At 54.9% G+C, this 22,427-nt stretch overlaps 1 protein-coding gene across 1 annotated transcript in view; it reads left to right on the top strand.

The window, feature by feature from the left end:
* Positions 1 to 509: 509 nt before the first annotated feature.
* ANPEP (alanyl aminopeptidase, membrane) overlaps positions 510 to 22,427 on the top strand; it is a 31,435-nt gene continuing 9,517 nt past the window's right edge. The window contains exons 1-15 of the mRNA XM_025392256.1: positions 510 to 638; positions 9,071 to 9,909; positions 10,417 to 10,559; positions 10,664 to 10,803; positions 11,261 to 11,387; positions 11,471 to 11,625; positions 11,879 to 11,992; positions 12,090 to 12,233; positions 12,373 to 12,438; positions 12,576 to 12,641; positions 14,266 to 14,438; positions 14,686 to 14,762; positions 16,326 to 16,459; positions 16,570 to 16,625; positions 18,174 to 18,321. Of these exons, the coding sequence (XP_025248041.1) occupies positions 9,293 to 9,909; positions 10,417 to 10,559; positions 10,664 to 10,803; positions 11,261 to 11,387; positions 11,471 to 11,625; positions 11,879 to 11,992; positions 12,090 to 12,233; positions 12,373 to 12,438; positions 12,576 to 12,641; positions 14,266 to 14,438; positions 14,686 to 14,762; positions 16,326 to 16,459; positions 16,570 to 16,625; positions 18,174 to 18,321 (2,160 nt within the window). The 5' untranslated portion in view covers positions 510 to 638; positions 9,071 to 9,292. The remainder of the gene's footprint in view (positions 639 to 9,070; positions 9,910 to 10,416; positions 10,560 to 10,663; positions 10,804 to 11,260; positions 11,388 to 11,470; positions 11,626 to 11,878; positions 11,993 to 12,089; positions 12,234 to 12,372; positions 12,439 to 12,575; positions 12,642 to 14,265; positions 14,439 to 14,685; positions 14,763 to 16,325; positions 16,460 to 16,569; positions 16,626 to 18,173; positions 18,322 to 22,427) is intronic.

Genomic DNA, 22,427 nt, shown 5'->3' on the forward strand with positions numbered 1-22,427 from the left:
CTCAACCCCCTTGCTTTTAGTCCAGCGAGACCCATTTTCGACTTCTGATTTTACAAAACTTGTAAGATAGTAAATTTGTGTTGTTTTACGTTTGTGTTACCGCAGCCACAGGGAAGCAACACAAATATTATCTGGTACCGCCCAGTAAAGTTGCTCAGAGATGGGGAGCCCTGCCGGTCATGGCTCCACCCGGGCGGGGCTCCCGCGGCTACACAACCTCTGCAAGCAGGATCAAGATGAGAGGCGCAGGCCAGGTGCGGTGGCTCACGCCTGTAATCTCAGCACTTTGGGAGGCCGAGGCGGGCGGATCACTTGAGGTCAGGAGTTCAAGACCAGCCTTGCCAACATGGTGAAACTCTGTCTCAACTAATAATCCAAAAATTAACCAGGCGTGGTGGTGTGCGCCTGTAATCCCAGTTACTTGGGAGGCTGAGGCAGGATAATTGCTTGAACCCGGGAGGAGGAAGTTGCAGTGAGCGGAGAAAGCGCCACTGCACTCCAGTCTGGGTGACAGAGCAAGACTATGTCTCAAAAACAAAAAAAGGAAAAAGAAAAAATGAGAAGCGCGTGTTCCCGACTCCGGTGCTTTTTCGCAAAGTCGTGCTACTTCCCTTAGCCTTCTGCGCTGGGAGCCCCAGGTACCAAGAAAGTCGAACTGAGTGCTGTGGTGGGTCCGTTATCTGCACCACCCGTCTGCACGGGATGCGCGGGCTTCCTGCCCCGGATGCGCTAAGCTCCCTGCGGGACACTCGGGGCGCGGCTCCGAGCCCCTCCCCCGCGGCAGATGCCGTCCAGATGTGGCCGGTGGGGCCTGCGGGCTTCGGCGACGGGGGCCCCGTCGGGGGCGGCTGGAGCCTTGGTGCATCCCAGGCCCGGGGGGGAAGGCCGGGCCGTCGGAGGAGCGGAGGAGCCTAGGGGGGCTCCCGGGAAGCCGTGGGCTGGCGGGCGGGCAGGGGCGGAGCCCGGGCGGAGCTGCAGGCGGGCGGCCGGCTAGGGCTGAATCGGGAGGAGTAGTGGTCGGGTCAGGTTACTTCCCTTTAAAAAGACGGGCAAGGAGGAGTCCAGTGCTGGCGGGGCAGGGACGGCGGCGGCGCGGCGCGGTGTCCCGAAGGCTCGGAACCCTCCAGGGTCCAGCGCCCCGCGGCCCAGGCAAGTGGGGCGGGAGGGCGGGGGCTGCGGGCGCGGGTAGGGGTCTCGCGGCCATTGGGTGCGCGGGAACCGAGGGAGCTGCAGACCCAACGCTTGGCGCTTGGGGAGCTGGACTTCTGCGGCCGCGACGCCCCTCTTTCCAGATGGGAAAACTGAGGACCAGGGAAAGCGAAGAATTCTTTTGGCCGAGCTCCCACTACGATCTCGCGGCCAAGTGGGTCCCCAGCAGGCCTCGCAGGGGTCGGAGGGGCTCCCATCTGGGGAGGGGGCCCCAGGGTGGGCGAGGGCGGCGTGAGCCTGGGGAGGACAGACGGGAAGGGCGGCGGAGCGGAGCCAAGCTGCAGCAGGGTGGACCCAGCTCGGTCGCGGCCACTCCGTCCTTCGTGGGTGGGGAGCGGCCGAATGCGAAGGGCGAACCCGGCCCGCCTGTGGGGTCTCTGGCCAAGACTGGGCTCAGAGGCCCCTTCTTTAACCTTAGATCTCGCGCCTCGGTCTAAAACCTCCGCCGCAGCCCTTGGTGAAGAGGAAGGGGAACTCTAAGTGCTCAACGCCCGCGTTACAGTCGCGTTCTCCCTCGCTCCTACAACCTGGCCAAGATGCCGGGGCACGGATGGGGACCGAGGTTTGGGGGTTGTGGAGCCTATTCCACGCCCTCCCTGGTGAGCAACTGAGACAGATCCAGGGCCCCATTGCAATCCAGTCTTGGTCTGGGAAGGGGTTCCCCAAACTGGGCCAATGGGATCCTTTCCTCAAATGACTCCATATCCCCCAGCAATGCGGTGGGCCAGGACGGCCCAGGTGGGCTATGTCCTGGGGTTTTGTGACTTGATCCCCACTCCTCCCCCACCTCAGCTCCCGGACTGCACCCGCCAGGCCGCGTTCGGGGGTGGTCAGAGCCCTGGTCTCAGCCAGACCTGAGGTCCGATGTGGCTTCATCCCTGAGTCTCTAAACGCCCTGGCCTTACTGGGCCTCAGTTAATTCACCTGTGAAAGGGGAGGCTTGGACCAGAGGGCCCCTCAGGGCATGTATTTTGTGTTGGGGAGGTGGGCGTGTGCGGCAGGGGTGGCCAGGAGGAAGTGGGGACGGCCTCTGTCCCACAGGAAGGCTGGCTGGCCCCATTTGGTATGGAGGAGCTGGGCAGGTGAGAAGGTGGACTCCCCTCTCCCTGTGGGAGGGCGTGCTGGGCCCATGTGGCCCTCATCCACTCTCGGCCACCTTCCTGTGGAGCCCTAGCCTCCAAGGCCACACAATGAGTGCAAGGAGGCCACCAAGAGCGCTGCTCCCACTTCACAGATGGGGAAACTGGCCCAGTGTCTTCAGGCAGCCTTGCCCCCTGCCCTGTGCTTCCCCCAGAGCCTTCTGGGGAGTGGGACCTTCGTTACACCCTGGCGCTCCTTACACCCCTACAGCCTTTAAGCTAAGGCTTCCAGCCCCATCACTGTAAGAATTGTATGCTAGGCATTCTGAGAACATAGATGGGGGTCCCCATGTCAGAAGAGGTAGAGGTATTGGAACTCGGTCCAGTTCCTGGGCTGTGGCTCTGGTGGGAGATGTGGAAGCCTATTCTGGGGCTCCTGGACAGCCCTGGAGGCGTGGCATGGACAGTGTGTCAGCCGCACACCGAGGCCCTGGGGTGCCCTCATCCACATTGGCTGGCAGCCATCTATTCCCAGCCTGGGCTCCACCCCGGGTGCCTGTCACTCCTGGCTCTACAGTGGTCCCAGTCACACCTTGGAGGCAAGATGTGTGTCCTCCACAGGCCTGTGTCTGGAAGCAGCCCCCAGCACTCCCTGGGTGACAAGTTCTACTTCCGAGAACTACCCCTCAGCTCCCAGCCCTGGTCTGGCCAAATGGGTGTGTGTCTCCTCCTGTGGTCTTCAACTCCCCTGGGCACTGCCACAGTAGATGTGGGGGACTGTATGGGAGGACATTTTTAGGAGGCATATGTAGTTAAGCTGTTGAACCTGCTGCTAACTAGCTAACTAGTGACCTTGGGCAAATCACTTAACCTTTCTGTGCCTCGGTGTCTTCATTTGCCAAATGGAGGTGATTATCCTGGTAGGGCACATAGTAGGTGCTGTTTCACCTACTATGTGCCCCACCAGGATAATTACCCCCTATTTGGCAGACAGGAGTTGCCAGGCAGGATCTGTGGCCCCTATGTGTACTTCCCCCACCCACAAAGGCCTCTGCTCCTTCCCTCCTGTGTGCCCTGCACTGGGCTGAAGAGGCTGATGAGAGGCAACTTCCCACTGGGGCCTTCTGAGGTTCTTGCAGGAGGGAGCAATGGCCAGGGCTCCCAGAGGAAGCACCCTGGGGTGATGCAGCTATGGACAGAGGCCTCAGAAGCCTGGGAGAAAGGCAGGGGCCTGCGGGGACGGAGTGTGCCCTGGCCCAGCCCCAGCCTCATCCCTACCCTTCTCACTCACTGCTCCCTCAGAGCAGACAGATGAGCCCCAAGTTGTCCCTGAGCTCCCAGTCTACCCAGCCTCATAGTTCACAGTCAGGGACACTGAGTGGGAGTGAGTGGGGCCTACCCAAGGACCCAGTGGTCAGGGATGGAGCGTGGATCACACAGCAGCTTACCCGGCCACAGGTGCTCCGCTGTCCCGGCCACAGCCCCTCCCAGGCTCCTGGAGTCTTCATATTAGAGTAGAAAGCCTCTTACACTTCACATCTGAGACCAAAGAACCTCTCCCCACCCACAAGTGTGGGTATCTTCCACACTGTCCCTGTGACTTAGATATGCCCTGGCATGATCATTGTCAACCTTCATGTTTTTTGGTTTTGGCTTTGGTTTTAGTTTAGAAGAACTTAAGTTTTCTGGGCTAAAACATAGGCAGGGAAGAAATACATAAACCCATAGAAAGGCTGCTTTAGTTGAGGTAGGTTGAGAGCTCAGATTCTACTCCGTCAAGAAATTCACAGTGAAAGGAACACATGCATTCTGCTCACTGGCAGAAAGAGCCAAAGACAACCCGAAGGGCCGCCACCCCCAACATCATACAGGGTGGAGCAGCAGTTCCCAAGGCGGGTGCAGCTGGACAAGATGCTTTTAGGAGCTACCTAGAGGAACAATTTTTTTCTTTTTTCTTTTTTTTTTTTTATTGAGACGGAGTCTCACTCTGTCACCCAGGCTGGAGTGCTGTAGCACAATCCTGGCTCACTGCAACCTTCGCCTCCCAGGTTCACGCCATTCTCCTGCCTCAGCCTCCCGAGTAGGCTGAGGCACCCGCCACCACGACCGGGTAATTTTTTGTATTTTTAGTAGAGATGGGGTTTCACCGTGTTAGCCAGGATGGTCTCGATCTCCTGACCTCGTGATCTGCTCGCCTTGGCCTCCCAAAGTGCTGGGATTGCAAGCATGAGCCAACACGCCCGGCCGAGGAACAATTCTTAAACCAATAGTCATGAATTGTTAATATAAATTAACACATCCAACTGTGATTTTATTATTGCTCAGAAGGAGGCTAAGAAAGTGAATTGATTTAAAGAAAAATACGAAGTAAATAATCACAAAGGTGAATCACGAAGGTGGTTTGTGCACAGTCCAGAAGCCCAGGAAGGAATGTCGGATAGGGAAGATGGAACCTGTCCCGAGGATCAAGACTCTGAAGTTCCATCCTTAACTGCTGTCTCTCATTCTTGCATTGATGCCCCATTCCACAAGCACGTGTTGCCCGCCCACTGCATGCCAGGTGTGGAGGATACGGCACACCTGGTGCTACCCCCATGGAGGCACTTGGAGGGCTGCCTAGGGGCAGTACCACTGACGTGAGTCTCCAGGGCAAGTGAGCAGTGGATGAGGCAAAGGCAGGAAGCTTTCCAGGCCCAAGGATCAGCTTGTGTGTAGGGAGGAAGGGAGAATGAAGGAGGGAAGAACAGGTTGGACTTGAACTGAAAGAGACCGCTGGGGTGGAACACAGAAGTGACAGGGGAGAGGGCTTGAGATGAGGCCAAAGAATCACTGGGGGCTGGATTACACGGGGCCTATAGGTCATGGCAAGGACTGTGGGTGTTGCCATTCATTTGGCCAACATGTATTGGGCTCCTGCCTTGTGCTAGGCATGGAGGGGCATACGAAGCCACCAAGCCTTCCTTTGGGGTGCTTACGCATAGCGTCAGGCTTTTGAACACATCACTAGGGTTTTTCTTTTCTTTTTTTTTTTTATTTTTTGAAACAGAGTCTCATTCTGTTGTCGTTCAGACTGGAGAGCAGTGGCACGATCTCCGCTCACTGCAACCTCCACCTCCTGGGTTCGAGCGATTCTTCTGCCTCAGCCCCCCAAGTAGCTGGGACTACAGGTGTGCGCCACCACGCCCAGCTAATTTTGTATTTTTATTTATTTATTTTTTGAGATGGAGTCTTGCACTGTCCCCCGGGCTGGAATACAATGATGAGATCCCGGCTCACTGCAACCTCCGCCTCCCAGGTTCAAGTGATTCTCCTGCCTCAGCCTCCTGAGTAGCTAGGATTACAGGCACCTGTTACCACGCCCAGCTTATTTTTTGTATTTTTATTAGAGACAGGGTTTCACTGTATTGGCCAGGCTGGTCTCGAACTCCTGACCTCGTGATCTGGCCGCCTTGGACTCCCAAAGTGCTGGGATTACAGGCGTGAGCCACCGAGCTCGGCCTCAGTGGCGTTTTCCTAAGTGCTGTGATAGAGGTGGGAACTGGAGACTGGGGAAGCACAGAGGGGAGGGGGCGCTGGTGTGCATGATAAGGCAGTGACATTGAGTTGGGTTTTGAAGGATGAGTAGGAGTTTGACGAGAGGGAGAGGAAAGGCATTCCTGGCAATGGGAACAGGATGAGCAAAGTCACAGAGGTATGAAAAAGCCCAGATGATCTGGGGAGACGCTGGCAGCTGGAGCCACAGTGGGCAGTAGAAAGAGGACAGGCCAGAGGGTCAAGTTCACAGAAGGTATTAAGGCCCAAGCCAGAGTTGAGGTTTCACTCTGCAGGCAGTGAGGGGCTGGGCACCAGGTTTGAATGGGAGAGTCCCACCCACACTCTTAGGAAGAGCCCTCTGCTGATGTGTGCTGGTGGGGTTGGGTGACAGGTGAGGGCAGCATAGCTGCCACTGCCCGATGGAGTGTGGAAGTGGCCAGGCCTGGGCTGTGGCAGGGGACTGGAGGAGGGAAGCCCTTTTGTGTGTTCCTGAAGGTGGGGGTTGCAGAGCCTGGCTGTCTCTATGCCCCCAGCCTGGGTTGGCCTGGTGCCTAGAGCAGGGACCTCTCATTATAGAGCCAACTTTGGGCTACCTGCTGCACCAACTTGGAAGACCAGCGGCCTTGTCCAGAAGAGTAAAAGATTCCAGCCAGCTGGGCCTATGGTCTGAATCCAAAGCAAACAGGAAGAGACCATGGTGGGCCAGGCAGGGCCTCTTTCTTTGTTTAGAAAAGGGACTAGTTCAGGCCGACTTGTGGGTCTTTCTGTTGCAAAGGTGGGAGGGGGCTGCAGGCTCAGTTAGGGACATATCAAAAGGCTGTTCAGGGGCAGGCATGGCACCCCAGTGCCAGCCTGGGGGGTGCTATAAAGATGGCCTCGCTTGGCAAATTCCACCCTGATGGGAGGAGCCTGGCAGCATGCACTGGGAGCCACTACTCCTTCTCTCACCACGCCCAAGCTGGAACCCTTCCCGACACCTGATTTTGCACGAGTGCCCCTTGGGGTCATCACCCAAGCCTAATGGGGTGGCTGCTGGTCACTGCAGTAGGAAGTCCACGCTGGTCCCAGACCAAGGCCCCTTGGGGAAGTGCCAAAGGCTCAGAGCACCCTCAGTCTCAAAGGTGGGCACCCAGGACTCCCCCAAAGACCCTGTGCTCAGACTCAGCCTCCACACACCAGATGAGAGGTGGCAGGCATTTGTGTTTTGCTTATGCCTGATTGAATTAATCCACGTGTCCCTTCAATTCACACATTGCATTTATTTAACAAGCCTTCCTGCAAGCTCAGGGGTGGCAGGGGCAACAGACAAGTGAGGCCCTCAGGGAGCAGAGCTGAGGGAGCAGGAAGGCATGTGGGCCCTGGCATGCTTGGGCCCGACCTGCGTCCTGCCTGCCTGCCATGCTTGGAGAAGGGCTCAGAAGAGGCAAGCACTTCTCCTGGGGCAGGTGTAGGGTGAGGACAAGCTGGGAGACAGAGGCCAGAAAGACTTTGGTAAGGAGTTTCTCCTGGACTGACTCATTCATTCATTTACTCAGTTCTTCATGCATGTGCGCATCCACTCAACATCTCAGTAATGAGGACCTACTGTGTGCCAGGCACTGTGCTAAGTGCTGGTGAGGCCCTGCTATCACGGGGCCTGCAGTCCAGGACTCAAGTTATCACTACACAGATCAAAGGGAAGACTGCACTGAGTTCTGGGGCTTTGCAGAACAGGTTTGTGGAGCTAATGGAGCTCACAGGAGCTTGATGTGGTCAGGGAGGTCAGGGCAGCTTCCCTGCGGAAGACTTGTAGGATGGAAAGGAATTAACCAAGGCAATAGGGAAGAGAAGATCCAGGCAGAGGGAACAGATGTGCCAGGGCCCTGGAGCTTGATGATGGCCAGAGTGGCTAGGGCACTGCAACAGAGGGGACGAGGCCAGGAAATGGGCAGGCTGATTGTACCCAGGCTTGTGGGTTCCTTTAGAAGGTCTGGTCTGGACTCTACAAGCAGAAGGAAGGTTTTTTAGCAGTGTCATAAAATGATCCAATTTGTGTTGAGCAGGTTCAAGCAGGCCCAAATGGAGGCAGGGAGTCCATAAGGGCCCTGCGGTGTCCACATAAATGATAAGAATGGCTTTGACAAGTGCATCTTGCGATGGGGGAATGTGGGTGAATTGGATGTGGAGTGAGGTCAGGCGGTGTCGAGGTCTGAGAAACTGGGCTGGTGGATGGGGAAAGTGACAATGAACATAATTTTCCTGTAAGATGTGTATTTTATTGAGTATAGTAAGTAATATCTTCATTTCTACCAAGGATAGAAAGAGGCAATCATTGAGCTTTGGGTAAAAAAGAAGGAAATGATTTTATTTTTTTCTTTTGAGTCGGAGTCTTGCTCTGTCACCCAGGCTGGAGTGCAGTGGTGCGATCTCGGCTCACTGCAACCTCTGCCTCCTGGATTCAAGCAATTCTCTGCCTCGGCCTCCTGAGTAGCTAGGAATACAGGCGCTTGCCACCACGCCCAGCTAATTTTTTTGTATTTTTAGTAGAGATGGGGTTTCACCATGTTGGCCAGCCTGGTCTTGAACTCCTAACCTCGTGATCCACCCACCTCAGCCTCCCAAAGTGCTGGGATTACAAGCATGAGCCACCGCGCCCAGCCGGGAATGATTTTTAATCATTCTACTATTTGGTGTTTAATGTGTTTTCTCATTAAATCTGTTCAACAAACCTGAGAGGCAAATACTGTTATTTATTTATGAGGAGAGAGGTTCAGAAGGGTAAAGTTACCTGCTCAAGGTCACAGCTGGAAAGAGATGAAGCCTTCAGCAAAAAAGCAAAACAACTCATTTCATTTTAGTCCATGAGCTGATAATGGAGGAAAAAGTATTTGGCAAGAAGCGGCAGGGAGGGGAACCTGGAGGAACTCTCTGCTCTTGAAGAATGAAAGGGAGGCTGGGACCTTGTCACTGAGGAGCTCCTGGCATCCTTCCAGAGATACAACCAAAGGGGTGACCCCAGTGTGTTCTTAATAGGAGCCAGGAACCCTTCTCTGTGCACCTCCCATCTCTCGCCTCGGGAAGTCCTTCCCTGACTCTAACCTCAGTTCTGATGCTGTTCCCACCCTCTCAGCTCTCAAGCAGATCAATGCAATGCCACCTGGCCACTTGCTCTGCCTGCTGGGCCCTTAGCCGGCAGCCTGCCCTTCAGCCCTCAGGCCTGATCCCAGGCTGCCTGCAGCCTGTAACCAGACACTGTTTGCTTCCAGCAGGCACCCCCAAGCCCAGCTCTACACACTGTTCCTGAATCTTCTCTCCCCAGGCAGAGTGTGCCCCTGCCCAGTCCAGTGACCTTCGCCTGTTGGAGCCCTGGTTAATTTTTGCCCAGTCTGCCTGTTGTGGGGCTCCTCCCCTTCAGGGATATAAGCCCAGCCTGGGGCTGCTCCGTTCTCCGCCTGGCCTGAGGCTCCCTGAGCCGCCTCCCCACCATCACCATGGCCAAGGGCTTCTACATTTCCAAGTCCCTGGGCATCCTGGGGATCCTCCTGGGCGTGGCGGCCGTGTGCACGATCATCGCACTGTCAGTGGTGTACTCCCAGGAGAAGAACAAGAATGCCAAGAGCTCCCTCGAGGCCTCCACCACCCCGTCTGCCTCAGCTACTACCAGCAACCCCACCTTGGCCACCACTTTGGACCAAAGCATACTGTGGAACCGTTACCGCCTCCCCAACACGCTGAAACCCGATTCCTACCAGGTGACGCTGAGGCCATACCTCACCCCCGATGACAGGGGCCTATACATTTTTAAGGGCTCCAGTACCGTCCGTTTCACCTGCAAGGAGGCCACCGACGTCATCATCATCCACAGCAAGAAGCTCAACTACACCCTCATCCAGGGGCACAGGGTGGTCCTGCGTGGTGTGGGAGGCTCCCAGCCCCCCGACATCGACAGAACCGAGCTGGTGGAACTCACCGAGTACCTGGTGGTGCACCTCAGGGGCTCCCTGGTGAAGGACAGCCAATATGAGATGGACAGTGAGTTCGAGGGGGAGTTGGCAGATGACCTGAAGGGCTTCTACCGCAGCGAGTACATGGAGGGCGATGTCAAAAAGTGAGTGTCAGCTGGGCTACCCGGTGGGGTGGATCCGAGGTGCCGAGGCAAGGCTGGATTCTGAGGGCCAAGGAAGGACTTAACTTGCAGGCCTTTGAACCCTGTGGAACCCGAGGCTGGCCCATTGCTTCACCTGCAGCTGCTGGCAGAGCAGCTGCCAACGCACCAAACTGGGAGGGCTTCCCCACCCCTCACCAGGAAGCTGGGGATGAGGGACGGAGTGTCCCTTGGACAGGCAGGAAAACTGAGGCTCAGAGGAGAGAAGCTCACCCAAGGTCCCTGAGAGCTTGCTGGCACCCCAAATCCAGAAGGAGCCCCAACCCCCACCAGTCAGCTGGCCTGGCAGGGCTCTGGAGGCTCCCAGGGGAGGCGGGGGCGGGAGCAGGAGAAGGGGTTAGGCTGGGGCAGCCTTCCATGTACCCCTTTCCCTGCATGACTGGTAGCATCCTCAGAGCCCATCCCATACCCTCAGCCCTGGCATACCCTCTAACTTTTTGGTTGGGGCAGGGTGGTGGCCACGACACAGATGGAGGCCCCAGATGCCCGGAAGTCCTTCCCATGCTTTGATGAACCGGCCATGAAGGCCGAGTTCAACATCACGCTTATCCACCCCAAGGACCTCACAGCCCTATCCAACATGCCTCCCAAAGGTGAGTGGGCCCTGCCTGAGGCCACATGGCCAGGGGGCAGGCACCCTGGGGCTGGGGTATGGGGCAGGAGGGTGCATCCTCACACACGCATGCTCTGTGCCCAGGTCCCAGCACCCCACTTCCAGAAGACCCCAACTGGAATGTCACCGAGTTCGACACCACGCCCAAGATGTCCACGTACTTGCTGGCCTTCATTGTCAGTGAGTTCACCTACGTGGAGAAGCCGCCATCCAATGGTGTCTTGGTATGAGGCTGGGCCCATCTTTCCTTCACCTGGGCTGGCCCTGGCTTGAGGGGTCTTCCTGTTCTCTTCATCCCTGTACCAGTTTCGGAATCGTTAGGCCAGGGTTTGAATCCCAGCTCTGAGTGATTTCAGGCAAGTGTCTTGTTCTTTGGTTCTCTATTTCTGCACCTGAAAAGTGAAAACAATGGTTTCTCCTCATGAAGGGAGTTCTGACCCACCAGTACCAGACAGACGGTGGTTATGATGATTGGTGTTCTCCAAAGGCCCTTCTCTAGGACCCACAGCTTCCAGGCCCCCCTAGTGTTCCCTCTGCTGACCAGGTCTCTAGGTTTAGCTTGATTGACCCCCAGCCCTGGCCCATCGGGGATCCCCCTGGCCCACTGGGCCCTGGGACCCAGCCCACCTGCCCCAGGATCAAACAGGGGCCCCTGGCCTGCTTCTTCCTCACACCTTGCAGATCCGGATCTGGGCCCGGCCCAGTGCCATTGCGGCGGGTCACGGCGATTATGCCCTGAACGTGACAGGCCCCATCCTTAACTTCTTTGCCAGTCATTATGACACACCCTACCCACTCCCAAAATCAGGTGAGTGGGGGTCCTCGAGGAGGGAGGCAGTGGTTGGAATTCCACTCCCGGAGGCCATCCTGCCAATGGCCTCGCCTCCCCAGACCAGATTGGCCTGCCTGACTTCAACGCCGGCGCCATGGAGAACTGGGGACTGGTGACCTACCGGGAGAACTCCCTGCTGTTCGACCCGCTGTCCTCCTCCAGCAGCAACAAGGAGCGGGTGGTCACTGTGATTGCTCACGAGCTGGCCCACCAGGTAGACCCCCATCTCGGGGAGTGCAGAGAAGGAAACGGGGGCTCTAGGAGGAGATGGTGCAGGTCCAGGCTCCGCCCCAGGCTGCTGAGAAGGGAGGAGGGTGCCGCCTGACAGGGCAGCAGGAAGGGGTCACGATGGGGTTGGTGAAATCCCCAGTGTGCCTGGCAGGTGGCCAGCCCTGGGGAGGGTAGTTCTGGGGACTCTCAGTGCCTGGCCTGGGCGTGGCTTGCCCAGCTGACCCCTCCCCCCACAGTGGTTCGGGAACCTGGTGACCATGGAGTGGTGGAATGACCTGTGGCTGAACGAGGGCTTTGCCTCCTACGTGGAGTACCTGGGTGCTGACTATGCAGAGCCCACCTGGAACTTGGTGAGCAGCTGCCCTGGGGTCCAGTGCGGGGGACGTGGAGGGAGACCTGGGCCACCGCTACCAGGCCAGTGTCCTGATGGCCCTGGGGAATTTGCAGAAAGACCTCATGGTGCTGAACGAAGTGTACCGCGTGATGGCCGTGGATGCACTGGCCTCCTCCCACCCACTGTCCAGTCCTGCCTCGGAGATCAACACGCCGGCCCAGATCAGTGAGCTGTTTGACTCCATCTCCTACAGCAAGGTGCAGCCCACTCCTCGTGGGACACAGGGAGGGAGGTGGGGACTTGGCCTGGAGGGGCCTCGCTGAAGCTGGGGTCTGGAGGCACAGGGTCCTGGTGGCTCAGCACAGCCTTCTGAGCACCCCCTCACCCCCTCCCCAGGGCGCCTCAGTCCTCAGGATGCTCTCCAGCTTCCTGTCCGAGGATGTATTCAAGCAGGGCCTGGCAGTGAGTACCGCACCCTGGGTCAGCCATGAGGGTGGGTCTCCTTCTGCCCCTGGCCCTTGACCCGGGCCTCAGCCCACCACAGAGGGGGAACCTGGGGGGCTCCAGCTGTGCCCTCACTGTGCCCCGTCTTTCCACAGTCCTACCTCCACACCTTTGCCTACCAGAACACCATCTACCTGAACCTGTGGGACCACCTGCAGGAGGTCAGTAGCAGCCAGCCCCTCCACAGCCATCCTGTTGGGGTCTTGAGATGCTGAAGGTGCCTGGGGGCAGCACGTGTACAAGAGAATGGGTCCAGCTGACCAGCCCTGCAGGGTGGATGGAGCCTCCGCTGCTCCTCCCTAGAGTGGGCACCAGGATGGCTCCTTGCAGGAGGTGTCTGAGTGAGGCCGTGGTCCAGGCCCTGGCTGGCATCTGACCTCAGGCTACAGTGGGCTCCTTGTTGGGAGCTGTAGAGCCCCTTCCTGGTGAGGAAACTGCCCTCATGGTTCCCAAGTCCAAACCCGCCTCTGCCTGGAACTCTGGAGCTGAGCATTCAATCTTCTCCCACTCCTGGCTGCCCTGTGTCCCTGCTGGCACCTTCCGGGCACGTCTCTGCACACAGCTCCACCCTCAGCAAGAACTCTGCCCTCTGCCCCTGTCCCGCCTGGAGTTCCTCTCCATCAGACCCTGCACAGCCCCTGTGTGTGGGGCAAACCCTCAGACTGCCTGCACCCTCCTGCCTTCCCCGAGAGGCCGCCGCTCCTCCGCCTCCCCCGGGGTTGGAGTCCACCTGCTCTCCATCCTGCCCCCATCATTTCCGCTCCCTGACAGCTGCCCCCCACCCCTTCCCTGCAGCCCTGCCCAATGCCAGCCTCTTCAGCCAGAGGACAGACATGTCCTCTCCTCACCGACAGCCCCTCCAGAGTTCCGGGCCCCAAATTCCCGTCCAGCTTCTCCCCCACTGTTCCTGCTGCACTTCCAGTCCGGGCCAGTCTCACTGGGGAAGCGAGACCCAGGATCTTGTCATCACAGAGTCACACCTGGGGTCCAGGTCCCTGCTGGGCAATTTTCCAATCCCCCGACCCCGAGATGCTGCTGACATGACACTGTCATTGCCTGGGTCTCCCCCACTACCTTCCTTGATCTGCCCCAACTTCCCCTCTGCATTCCCTCTGAAGCCAACCTCTCCTCCCTTCCCTCCTTCCCTCTCACTCTTCTTTACTGAGCCCCTCGGCCCGCGGTCCCCAGCTGGTTCCTCCCCACATGCTCTTCTGCCCTCTGTGTGGCCCTGTTCTTAGGTGATTCCTTTCTTCAGTTATTAACAAATGATGTTGGCTTTCTGTTGTGATGACAAAGGCAATGCAGGTACATGAGCGAAGATCCAAGAAGATGGCAACAGTGCCTAAGCCCCGCCCCACACCCCAGTACAAGTGCACCTCCCTCATGCGACCCCCAGGACCCCCTCCCCCGCCCCTGCCTGTGACACCCGAACACTGGCTTTCCCTCATCTCTTCTCTTTCTTGTCATCCTCCCAGTGTTGTTCAGGAAGAGCCATGGGCATCCTGGGCATCCCCTCCCTGACATACACACCTCAGGGTGGACCACAGAATGGGGGGCCACATAGATTTGCTGGGAAGTTCTCCAGCTCGTCCAGCACCGAGCAGCCGAGGAGAGGCAGAGCTGGATGGGACCCTAGCTTCCGGCTCCCGGCCCAGTGCCCTTCCCAGGCCTCCCATACAAGTGGCCCCCTGGGGTCGAGGCGAGAATCTGCAGAGGATGCCCTGGATGGCAGGGACTGGAGGGTGGCAGCCCACTGATGGCCATGCCCTCTCGCTTGACCCACAGGCTGTGAACAACCGGTCCGTCCAACTCCCCACCACCGTGCACAACATCATGGATCGCTGGACCCTGCAGATGGGCTTCCCGGTCATCACGGTGGATACCAGCACGGGGACCCTTTCCCAGGAGCACTTCCTCCTTGACCCCGATTCCAATGTTACCCGCCCCTCAGAATTCAAGTGAGCAGATGGGGTCACTGAGGCATGGTCAGGTGGGTGGGGTAGAGGACGGTTACTAAGGGACCATAGTAGGACTGGCCTCCTGTGGTCCTAGCCCCAGCCACTGTAGATAAACCCTCCCTCCAGAGCCAGGAGATCAGGGGCACTCGGAGCCAGAGTTGGGCAGAAGCTGGGAGCCTGGAGAGCTGCTTCTCACTGGCAGTGACCACACTGCCGTCTCTCATCACCTCTGGGTCTTTAATTGCAGTTACCTGTGGATTGTGCCTATCACATCCATCAGAGATGGCAGACAGCAGGAGGACTACTGGCTGATGGATGTAAGAGGTAATCCAGCCCTACTTTTGTGGGCAGCAGCCCCCACCCCATACTCCTAGCTCCTGGCCCATGTTCTAAGGAATGTGATGGGCCATTCCATTACATTCAACAAATGGAGTTGACTTCCTTGGTTCCAATCTCCACTTTGCTGCTGCCTCGCTGTGTGACTCTGGACAAGTTACCATTCCTCTCTGGTCTCTAGTTCTTCATCTATAAAATGAGGCTAAGAGCAAAACTCCATTGGTTATGTGAGGATTAAAGGAGAAAATCCTAGGCCGGGCACGGTGGCTCACGCCTATAATCCTAGCACTTTGGGAGGCTGAGGTGAGCAGATCACCTGGGGTTGGGAGTTCGAGACCAGACTGACCAACATTGGAGAAACCCCATCTCTACTAAAAATACAAAATTAGCCGGGTGTGGTGGCACATGCCTGTAATCCCAGCTACTCGGGAGGCTGAGGCAGGAGAATTGCTTGAACCTGGGAGGTGGAGGTTGCAGTGAGCCAAGATCTCACCATTGCACTCTAGCCTGGGCAACAAGAGTGAAACTCTGTCTCAGAAAAAAAAAAAAAAAAAAAAAGAGAATCCACATAAAATGCTTAAAGTAGTGCCTGGCACATGTTATGAGCAGCCCTACTCAGCCAGGCACTGAGGAAGCAAAGGGCATGACAAGTCATCCTCTGCCTTGGCCAAGGCTACAGATGAAGGAGGGCAAGAAGTTGGAGGCAATCTAGTGCTGTGCTGAGTGCTTTCAGAGTCTGTGGTTGGGGCGAGTGAGGTATGGGGACATGGAGCTGGGAATAAGGGAGATTCGAGTTCATGGAGAGGTCAGGGAGGGCTTCCCAGCGGAGATGAGCTGAGTCTTAGAGGAAGAATAGGAATCAGGCAGGCTAATGTGGCAGAGAAAAGAATTCCAGGCAGAGGAGATAGCAAGTGCCAGGGATAGAGGTAGGAGGGAGTGGGGGCACTGAGTGTAGCTAGGGCACAGGTGTGCGCAAGAGATAAAGCTGGTCCCCAAGAGCCCCAGGGTCTGCAGGAGACAGTGGATGGGGCAGGTGGGAAATGAGCAACCTATTGGCCCTGACCTCTGACTGCTGCAACAAAGTATGGGAGGAGCGAGGGAGGAGGGGGACCCACAGGGAGAAGGGGCACTAAGCCCCAGGAAGAGACAGCAGCACCGGGGGACTGGGTGAATGGGAGGGGAAGGGAGAGGAGGAGCTGCCTGTGGTTCCCACTTGGGTGACAGGTGTGATGGAGTGTGGAGGAGGGCAAGGAGGAGGAACAGCCTGGGTTGCTGAGTGTGAGCGGCCTGGCAGCTGGCCTGGCCGTGCACAGCCTGGGGAGGCAGGGTAGGTGCTGAGGTTTGGAGTGGCATGCCATCCTCATGGGCTTATGGTCTGTGAAGCCACTGGCAGCCCAGTTCTTCACCCCTTCTTTCCCCACCCTTAGCGTCACCCCAGAAGCTTGAGGGTGAGGTGGCGCCAGGCTGCAGGGGCAGCTGCTCTTGCAAGAGGTCCAGGGGTCAGCCCATGGCCTCTGAGCAGCCCTGCCCAGGTCTCATCCCTCTCCACAGCCCAGAACAATCTCTTCAGAACATCAGGCAATGAGTGGGTCCTGCTGAACCTCAATGTGACGGGCTATTACCGGGTGAACTACGACGAAGAGAACTGGAGGAAGATTCAGACTCAGCTGCAGACAGACCACTTGGTGGGTGTCTGCCACCCCTCGTCCTGCCCCCTGCCCCAGGACAGGCCCGAGACTGCAAGGCCTGCTACCCACAGCCAACCCATGGTCACATGCTCTGCTTCGCATTCTAGGCCATCCCTGTCATCAATCGGGCACAGATCATTAATGATGCCTTCAACCTGGCCAGGTGAGTGCTCTCGCCTTCCTGGCTCAGCTGCAGAAGCTCGTGACTTCAGCACGTCGGAGTCTGCAATGAGGCCCCGCTCCTCCTGTTGCCCTTCCCGTATGCCAGGCGCTGTGGAGTGAGCTCCTGCGCTCCCTGGACGTCCCTCCCCGGGCCCCCACACACCCATTTCACAGATAAAGAATGTGACACCTTGCCCAAAGTCACACAGTAGTTCATGACAGCCAGACAGAGGCTTGTCCAACTCCAAAGCCGTGCTCCACTCCACAGCACCAAGCTTTTTTGTTTTCGTTTTTGATTTTTATTCTTTCTTTTTGAGACAGAGTCTCGCTCTGTTGCCCAGGCTGGAGTACAGTGGCGTGATCTCAGCTCACTGCAGCCTCCACCTCCCAGGTTTAAGCCATTCTCTGCCTCAGCCTCCCAAATAGCTGGGATTACGGGCCTGCACCACCACACCCAGCTAATTTTTGTATTTTTAGTAGAGACGGAGTTTCACATCATGTTGGTCAGGCTGGTCTCGAACTCCTGACCTTGTGATACACCCGCCTCAGCTTCCCAAAGTGCTGGGATTACAGGCATGAGCCATTGTACCCGGCCATGCCCCCCCACCCCTTTTTTTTTTTTTTTTGAGATGGAGTCTTGCTCTGTCACCCAGGCTGGAGTGCAGTGGCATGATCTTGGCTCACTACAACCTCCACCTCCTGGGTTCAAGCAATTCTCCCTTCTCAGCCTCCTGAGTAGCTGGAATTAAAGGCATGTGCCACCATGCCCGGCTAATTTTTGCATTTTTAGTAGAGATGGGGTTTCACCATGTTGACCAGGCTGGTCTCAAACTCCTGGCCTCAGGTGATCCACCCGCCTTGGCATCCCAAAGGGCTGGGATTATAGGTGTGAGCCACCGTGCCCGGCTGCACCAAGCTTTTCCTGAAGGCTGACTGTGCCAAGCCACTGTTCTAGGTGCCAAAAATCTGGGCTTTACAGGGCAGGAGGGATGCATCATGGATAAACAGGTACTTATTGAGCACCTACTCTGCTTGGGGTGAGATACTCTAAGCTCTTGGACATGAGTGATGTCACCCATAGACAAGGACATTTGTGAGCTAAATGTGTACAGAAGGCAGGGGGAAGAGGAGAAAGAAAGGCCTAGAGTGCCCAGAAAGTAAGAAGAGATGGGCAGAGTTAAGAACACGGGTTTCTTGCCCTTTTGAATCTCAGCTCTGTCTCTCGTGAGGTGTGTGACCTTGGGTAAGTCAGTTCACTTCTCTGAGCCTCAGTTTCCTCATCTGTAAAATGGGGATAATAAGCAAGGGAGGAGGACTGGCAATGGGTGAGGATGGGGCCTTGTTTGTGGCACCACCCAGCAGCCATGTAGCTCCTTTTCCATGGCAAATGCCTGAGCTGGTTCAGTTGGGAATCTGGGACCTCAGGTTCCAGGAGCAGATACAGGGGACCTAGGGGTGTGGAGCATCTTTGAGGGCCTGGCCTGGGGTTCCTAGTCTGTGGCTGGGCTGGGTAGGGGTGCTTTACTTGGGCCCCTCTGTTTATTCCCAGTGCCCGTAAGGTCCCTGTCACTCTGGCGCTGACCAACACCCTCTTCCTGATTGAAGAGACAGAGTACATGCCCTGGGAGGCCGCCCTGAGCAGCCTGAGCTACTTCAAGCTCATGTTCGACCGCTCCGAGGTCTATGGCCCCATGAAGGTATGGAGGTGCATGGCAGGGTTCAAGAACCAGTTCTCCCCAGTGCCTGAAAGTGCACTATTAGGAAGTTAATAGACTATTGCTTATTGGGCTCCTGGTCAGGGAACCTTCAAAAGCAAAACAAAAAACCAAAACAAAAAAAAAAAGGAAGATTGCCTTGTCAGGTTCTCTCCTGAGAGCACACAGGTGAAAGAGTGAGATGGACGGACATCAAGGTGAGTAAGCAGGCACTGAGGAGGTGAGGAGGCTGTGTGGGGCAAAAAAATAAAGGTCGTGGAGAATTCAGCAAAGTTTGTTGACTTGAAATATGGAGAATTAATGCTTTCAGAAGGCACAGAAAAGGCCACCATGCTGAGGGCCAGAAGACCTATCTTTTGCCAGCTGTGTGGCCTTGGGCAGCCCTTTCTCAGGCCCAGTTAACTCCTCTGTAAGATGGGCAGGCCTCTACCTGCCTGGCCAGCCCACTTGCGCTATGAGGGAGATGTGGGTATTGGCTGCTTTGGAGTATTTTAATGCTGAGCATAGGGGCCTATTTGAGGGCTGAGGCAACCACTTGGGAGACCAAAAGGAAACTCAAGCTTATTCTGGATGAATAAGCTACACCCATAGGATGCTCACTGCAGCAGTTTATAAAAGACAAAAAGCAAACAAAACACAAATACTTAAATGTCTAAAGGTTGAAGATTGGTTAAACTGTAGAATATTCATTTGAGGGTGTAATATGCAGCCATTAAATCATGCTTGAAGAGATCTTTTTTCATTAAAAAATGTTCAATTATTGGGCCAGGCACAGTGGCTCACAACTGTAATCCTAGCACTTTGGGAGGCTGAGGCAGGTGGATCATGAGGTCAGGAGATCAAGACCATCCTGGCTAACATGGTGAAACCTCATCTCTACTAAAAATACAAAAAATTAGCCGGGCGTGGTGGCGGGCACCTGTAGTCTCAGCTACTCTGAAGGCTGAGGCAGGAGAATGGCATGAACCTGGGAGGCGGAGCTTGCAGTGAGCCAAGATGGTGCTACTGCACTCCAGCCTGGGTGACAGAGCAAGATTCCATCTCAAAAAAAAAAAAAAAAAAAAAGGTTCAATTATCTTTTAATTAAGATCCATTATGGTAAATGAGATATTTTGGTAAATGAAGTTTCAACCCTCTTACCTGCCTTCCCCACATTCCCCCATCCTCCTAATGTAGTTAAATCATAATATTTAGTCAAATCAGTGTTAAGCATTTGCTTTATTGTGATTATCTAAATAGCATTCTCTGCTGAGCCGTGTAGAGTACTATGTTTATGTTTCCTTTTTTGTACACAGTTACAAATGTATCACACAATAGGTCAAGTTTTTGTTTGTTTGTTTGTTTAGAGACAAGGTCTCACTCTCTTGCCCAAGCTGGAGTGCAGCAGTGCAATCACGCTTCACTGCATCCTCAAATACCTAGGCTCAAGGGATCCTCCTGCCTCAGTTTCTCCAGTAGCTGGGACCTCAGATGTGTACCACCATGCCCAGCTATTTTTAAATTTTTAAATTTTTTTGTAGAGATGGGATCTTTCTGTATTGGCCAGGATGGTCTGGAACACCTGGCTTCAAGGAGTCCTCCCTCCTTGGCCTCCCAAAGTGTTAGGATTACAGGCATGAGCCACTGTGCCCAGCCCAGTTTTGAAACTGAACTCCTCTTGGAGTCCTATTCTGCCTGCTCTCTTCCAGAGCTGCCACACAGCTCCCATGCTTGGAGGTGCCTCCCTCTACTGTGTTTTCTGCATCCCACAGATTCTTTCTTGATTTTTTTTCCTCTCATAGGGGAGTACATCTTCCAGGAGATTTTGAGAAAGGGTTCATGAGAGGTGGCTTTTCTGGGGTAGATCATCTGAAATGTCTTTACTCCACTCTCACACAGGATTGAGCGTTCAGCTGAGTTTAGAAGTTTCAAGATGGGAAATCATTCCTCTGAATGTTTAAGGTCTTGCTCCACTGACATCAGGCTTGTCATGTTGCTGATGAGATGCCCAGAGCCATTCTTATTTCCAGTGATTTGAATGTGACTAGTTTTCCTCCCTTCTGGAAACTTTGGGAGCATCTCTCAGTCCTGGTGGGCCTTGGTTTGGGCCTCTTCTCCAACTACATTTTCCAATCAGGACTGGCATTCACATCATCTAGTATTGGAAGATTTTGTATTGTTTCTTTAAACTTTATTCCCCTCCTTTTTTCCAATTATCTCTTTCTGGAACCCTTGTAAATCCAGCTTATTTATCTTGCTTTCATCCTCTAGTTTTCTTTTTCTCTTCTGTTTTCCAGCTTGTTGACTTTTTGTTCTGCCCCGTGGGAGGTTCCCTCAGCTTTGTACACCACCTCACCTAGAAATTGTTTTCATTTCTTCTGTCATATTTTTAAATTTCCAAGTGCTCTTTCTGATTCCAGCATCCTATGAAATGTCTTCTCTTCACTCTCGGAGGATATTTATTACAGGCTCTTATGAAGTTTTCTTTTTTTTTTTTTTTCCATTGACTCGTTTCCTCTTGAGTTTTGTGTTTGTTTTGGCCTCTTTTCAAGTTGGAGGTTGAGCCACCCCTTTGGATTTGAGAGGAATACAAACAAAATGTGATTGGAAGCTCCATGAGAAGGTGGAGTGTGTTGTCTGCGGGATTTCATTGTGAGGTGACTGGGTGGCCAAGTAACTCTTCACTGGGGACCCTCAAAAATTAGCATCCATGGGTTTGTTCTCTCGAGACCATGCAGTTTTTCCAGAGAGTGAGCTTCTGTCTTGTGCAGTGAGGCTGGTAGTACTCCCATTCTGGGACACAGGAGGGAGGGGAATTAGGGTGCCGCCTTTCAGTATAGAAACTTTCACCTCTGACCCTCTTTGCAATCCAGCAACCCTCCCACTGTAGTCTGGTGACCCCACTTTCTGAGCCTCCTGGTTCAATCTCTCTCATGGGGGTGGTGAGGGGTACTGCCCTCTACAAGGAAGGAAGTGGGGACTTGGGGGTTGAATGACTCCTTCTGTAGACTTTGACTTCATCTTCCTGTTTGCAGTCTTCACCTCCCCTCTGTCCCTTGCTGACTTGTCCCTTTAATTTTTATTTATTCATTTATTTATTTATTTTTGAGACAGAATCCTGCTGTCACCCAGGCTGGAGTGCAGTGGCCCAATCTTGGCTCACTTCACCCTCCACCCCCCGGATTCAAGCAATTCTCCTGCCTCAGCCTCCTGAGTAGCTGGGATTACAGATGCCTGCCACCACGCCTGGCTAATTTTTATATTTTTAGTAGCTTTGGGGTTTCACCATGTTGGCCAGGCTGGGCTCAAACTCCTGACCTCAGGTGATTCGCCCGCCTCAGCCTCCCAAAGTGCTGGGATTACAGGCATGTGCCACCATGCCTGGCCTTGTCCCTTTCTGAGTCTTGTCACAGCAAGTTCCTTTGCTTCTGTCTCCCCTTCTGCAGATTCTCAGTTGCAAATTCTCCCACTCTGCCAAGCCTGGTACATCTCCCTTTCTGCGCGTCCCAGCTGCCTAAACTATGTTGACCTTGCATCTGCTGTTGCCTCTGCTGTTCTTTGTTATTGGGGGTTTATTCCTCTTACATTTGGATGTGGATCCAGGTGGGCACAGAAATCAACCTGCATGTCAAACCAGAGTCCGCAAAGGATTGTACTAGCATGGGGTGGGGCTTACACTACAATGTTAGGAGAAAAAAGCCATGTGCAGAATATGCTAAGTAACAAAGAAAAAAGTATAGAAAGAAGGTGTAATGCACCAATGTTGAAACTATAGTCTTGGTGAGCTCCTGGGTGTGTTTTATTTTCTGCATATGCTTCTCTGTGTTTTCTAAATTCCCCACAATAAGTCATGGAATTTGTTTGTTTGTTTGTTTGTTTTTTTTGAGATGGAGTCGTGCTGTGTCACCTAGGTTAGAGTACAGTGGTGTGATTACAGCTCACTGTAACCTCTGCCTCCTGGGTTTAAGCGATTCTCCTGCCTCGGCCTCCCAAGTAGCTGGGATTACAGGTGTGTACCACCACGCCAGGCTAATTTTTTTGTATTTTTAGTAGAAACGGGGTTTCACCATGTTACCCAGGCTGGTCTCGAACTCCTGGACTCAGGTGAT

This window comes from Theropithecus gelada, chromosome 7b, assembly GCF_003255815.1.
Source record: "Theropithecus gelada isolate Dixy chromosome 7b, Tgel_1.0, whole genome shotgun sequence".
Lineage (NCBI taxonomy): Eukaryota > Metazoa > Chordata > Mammalia > Primates > Cercopithecidae > Theropithecus > Theropithecus gelada.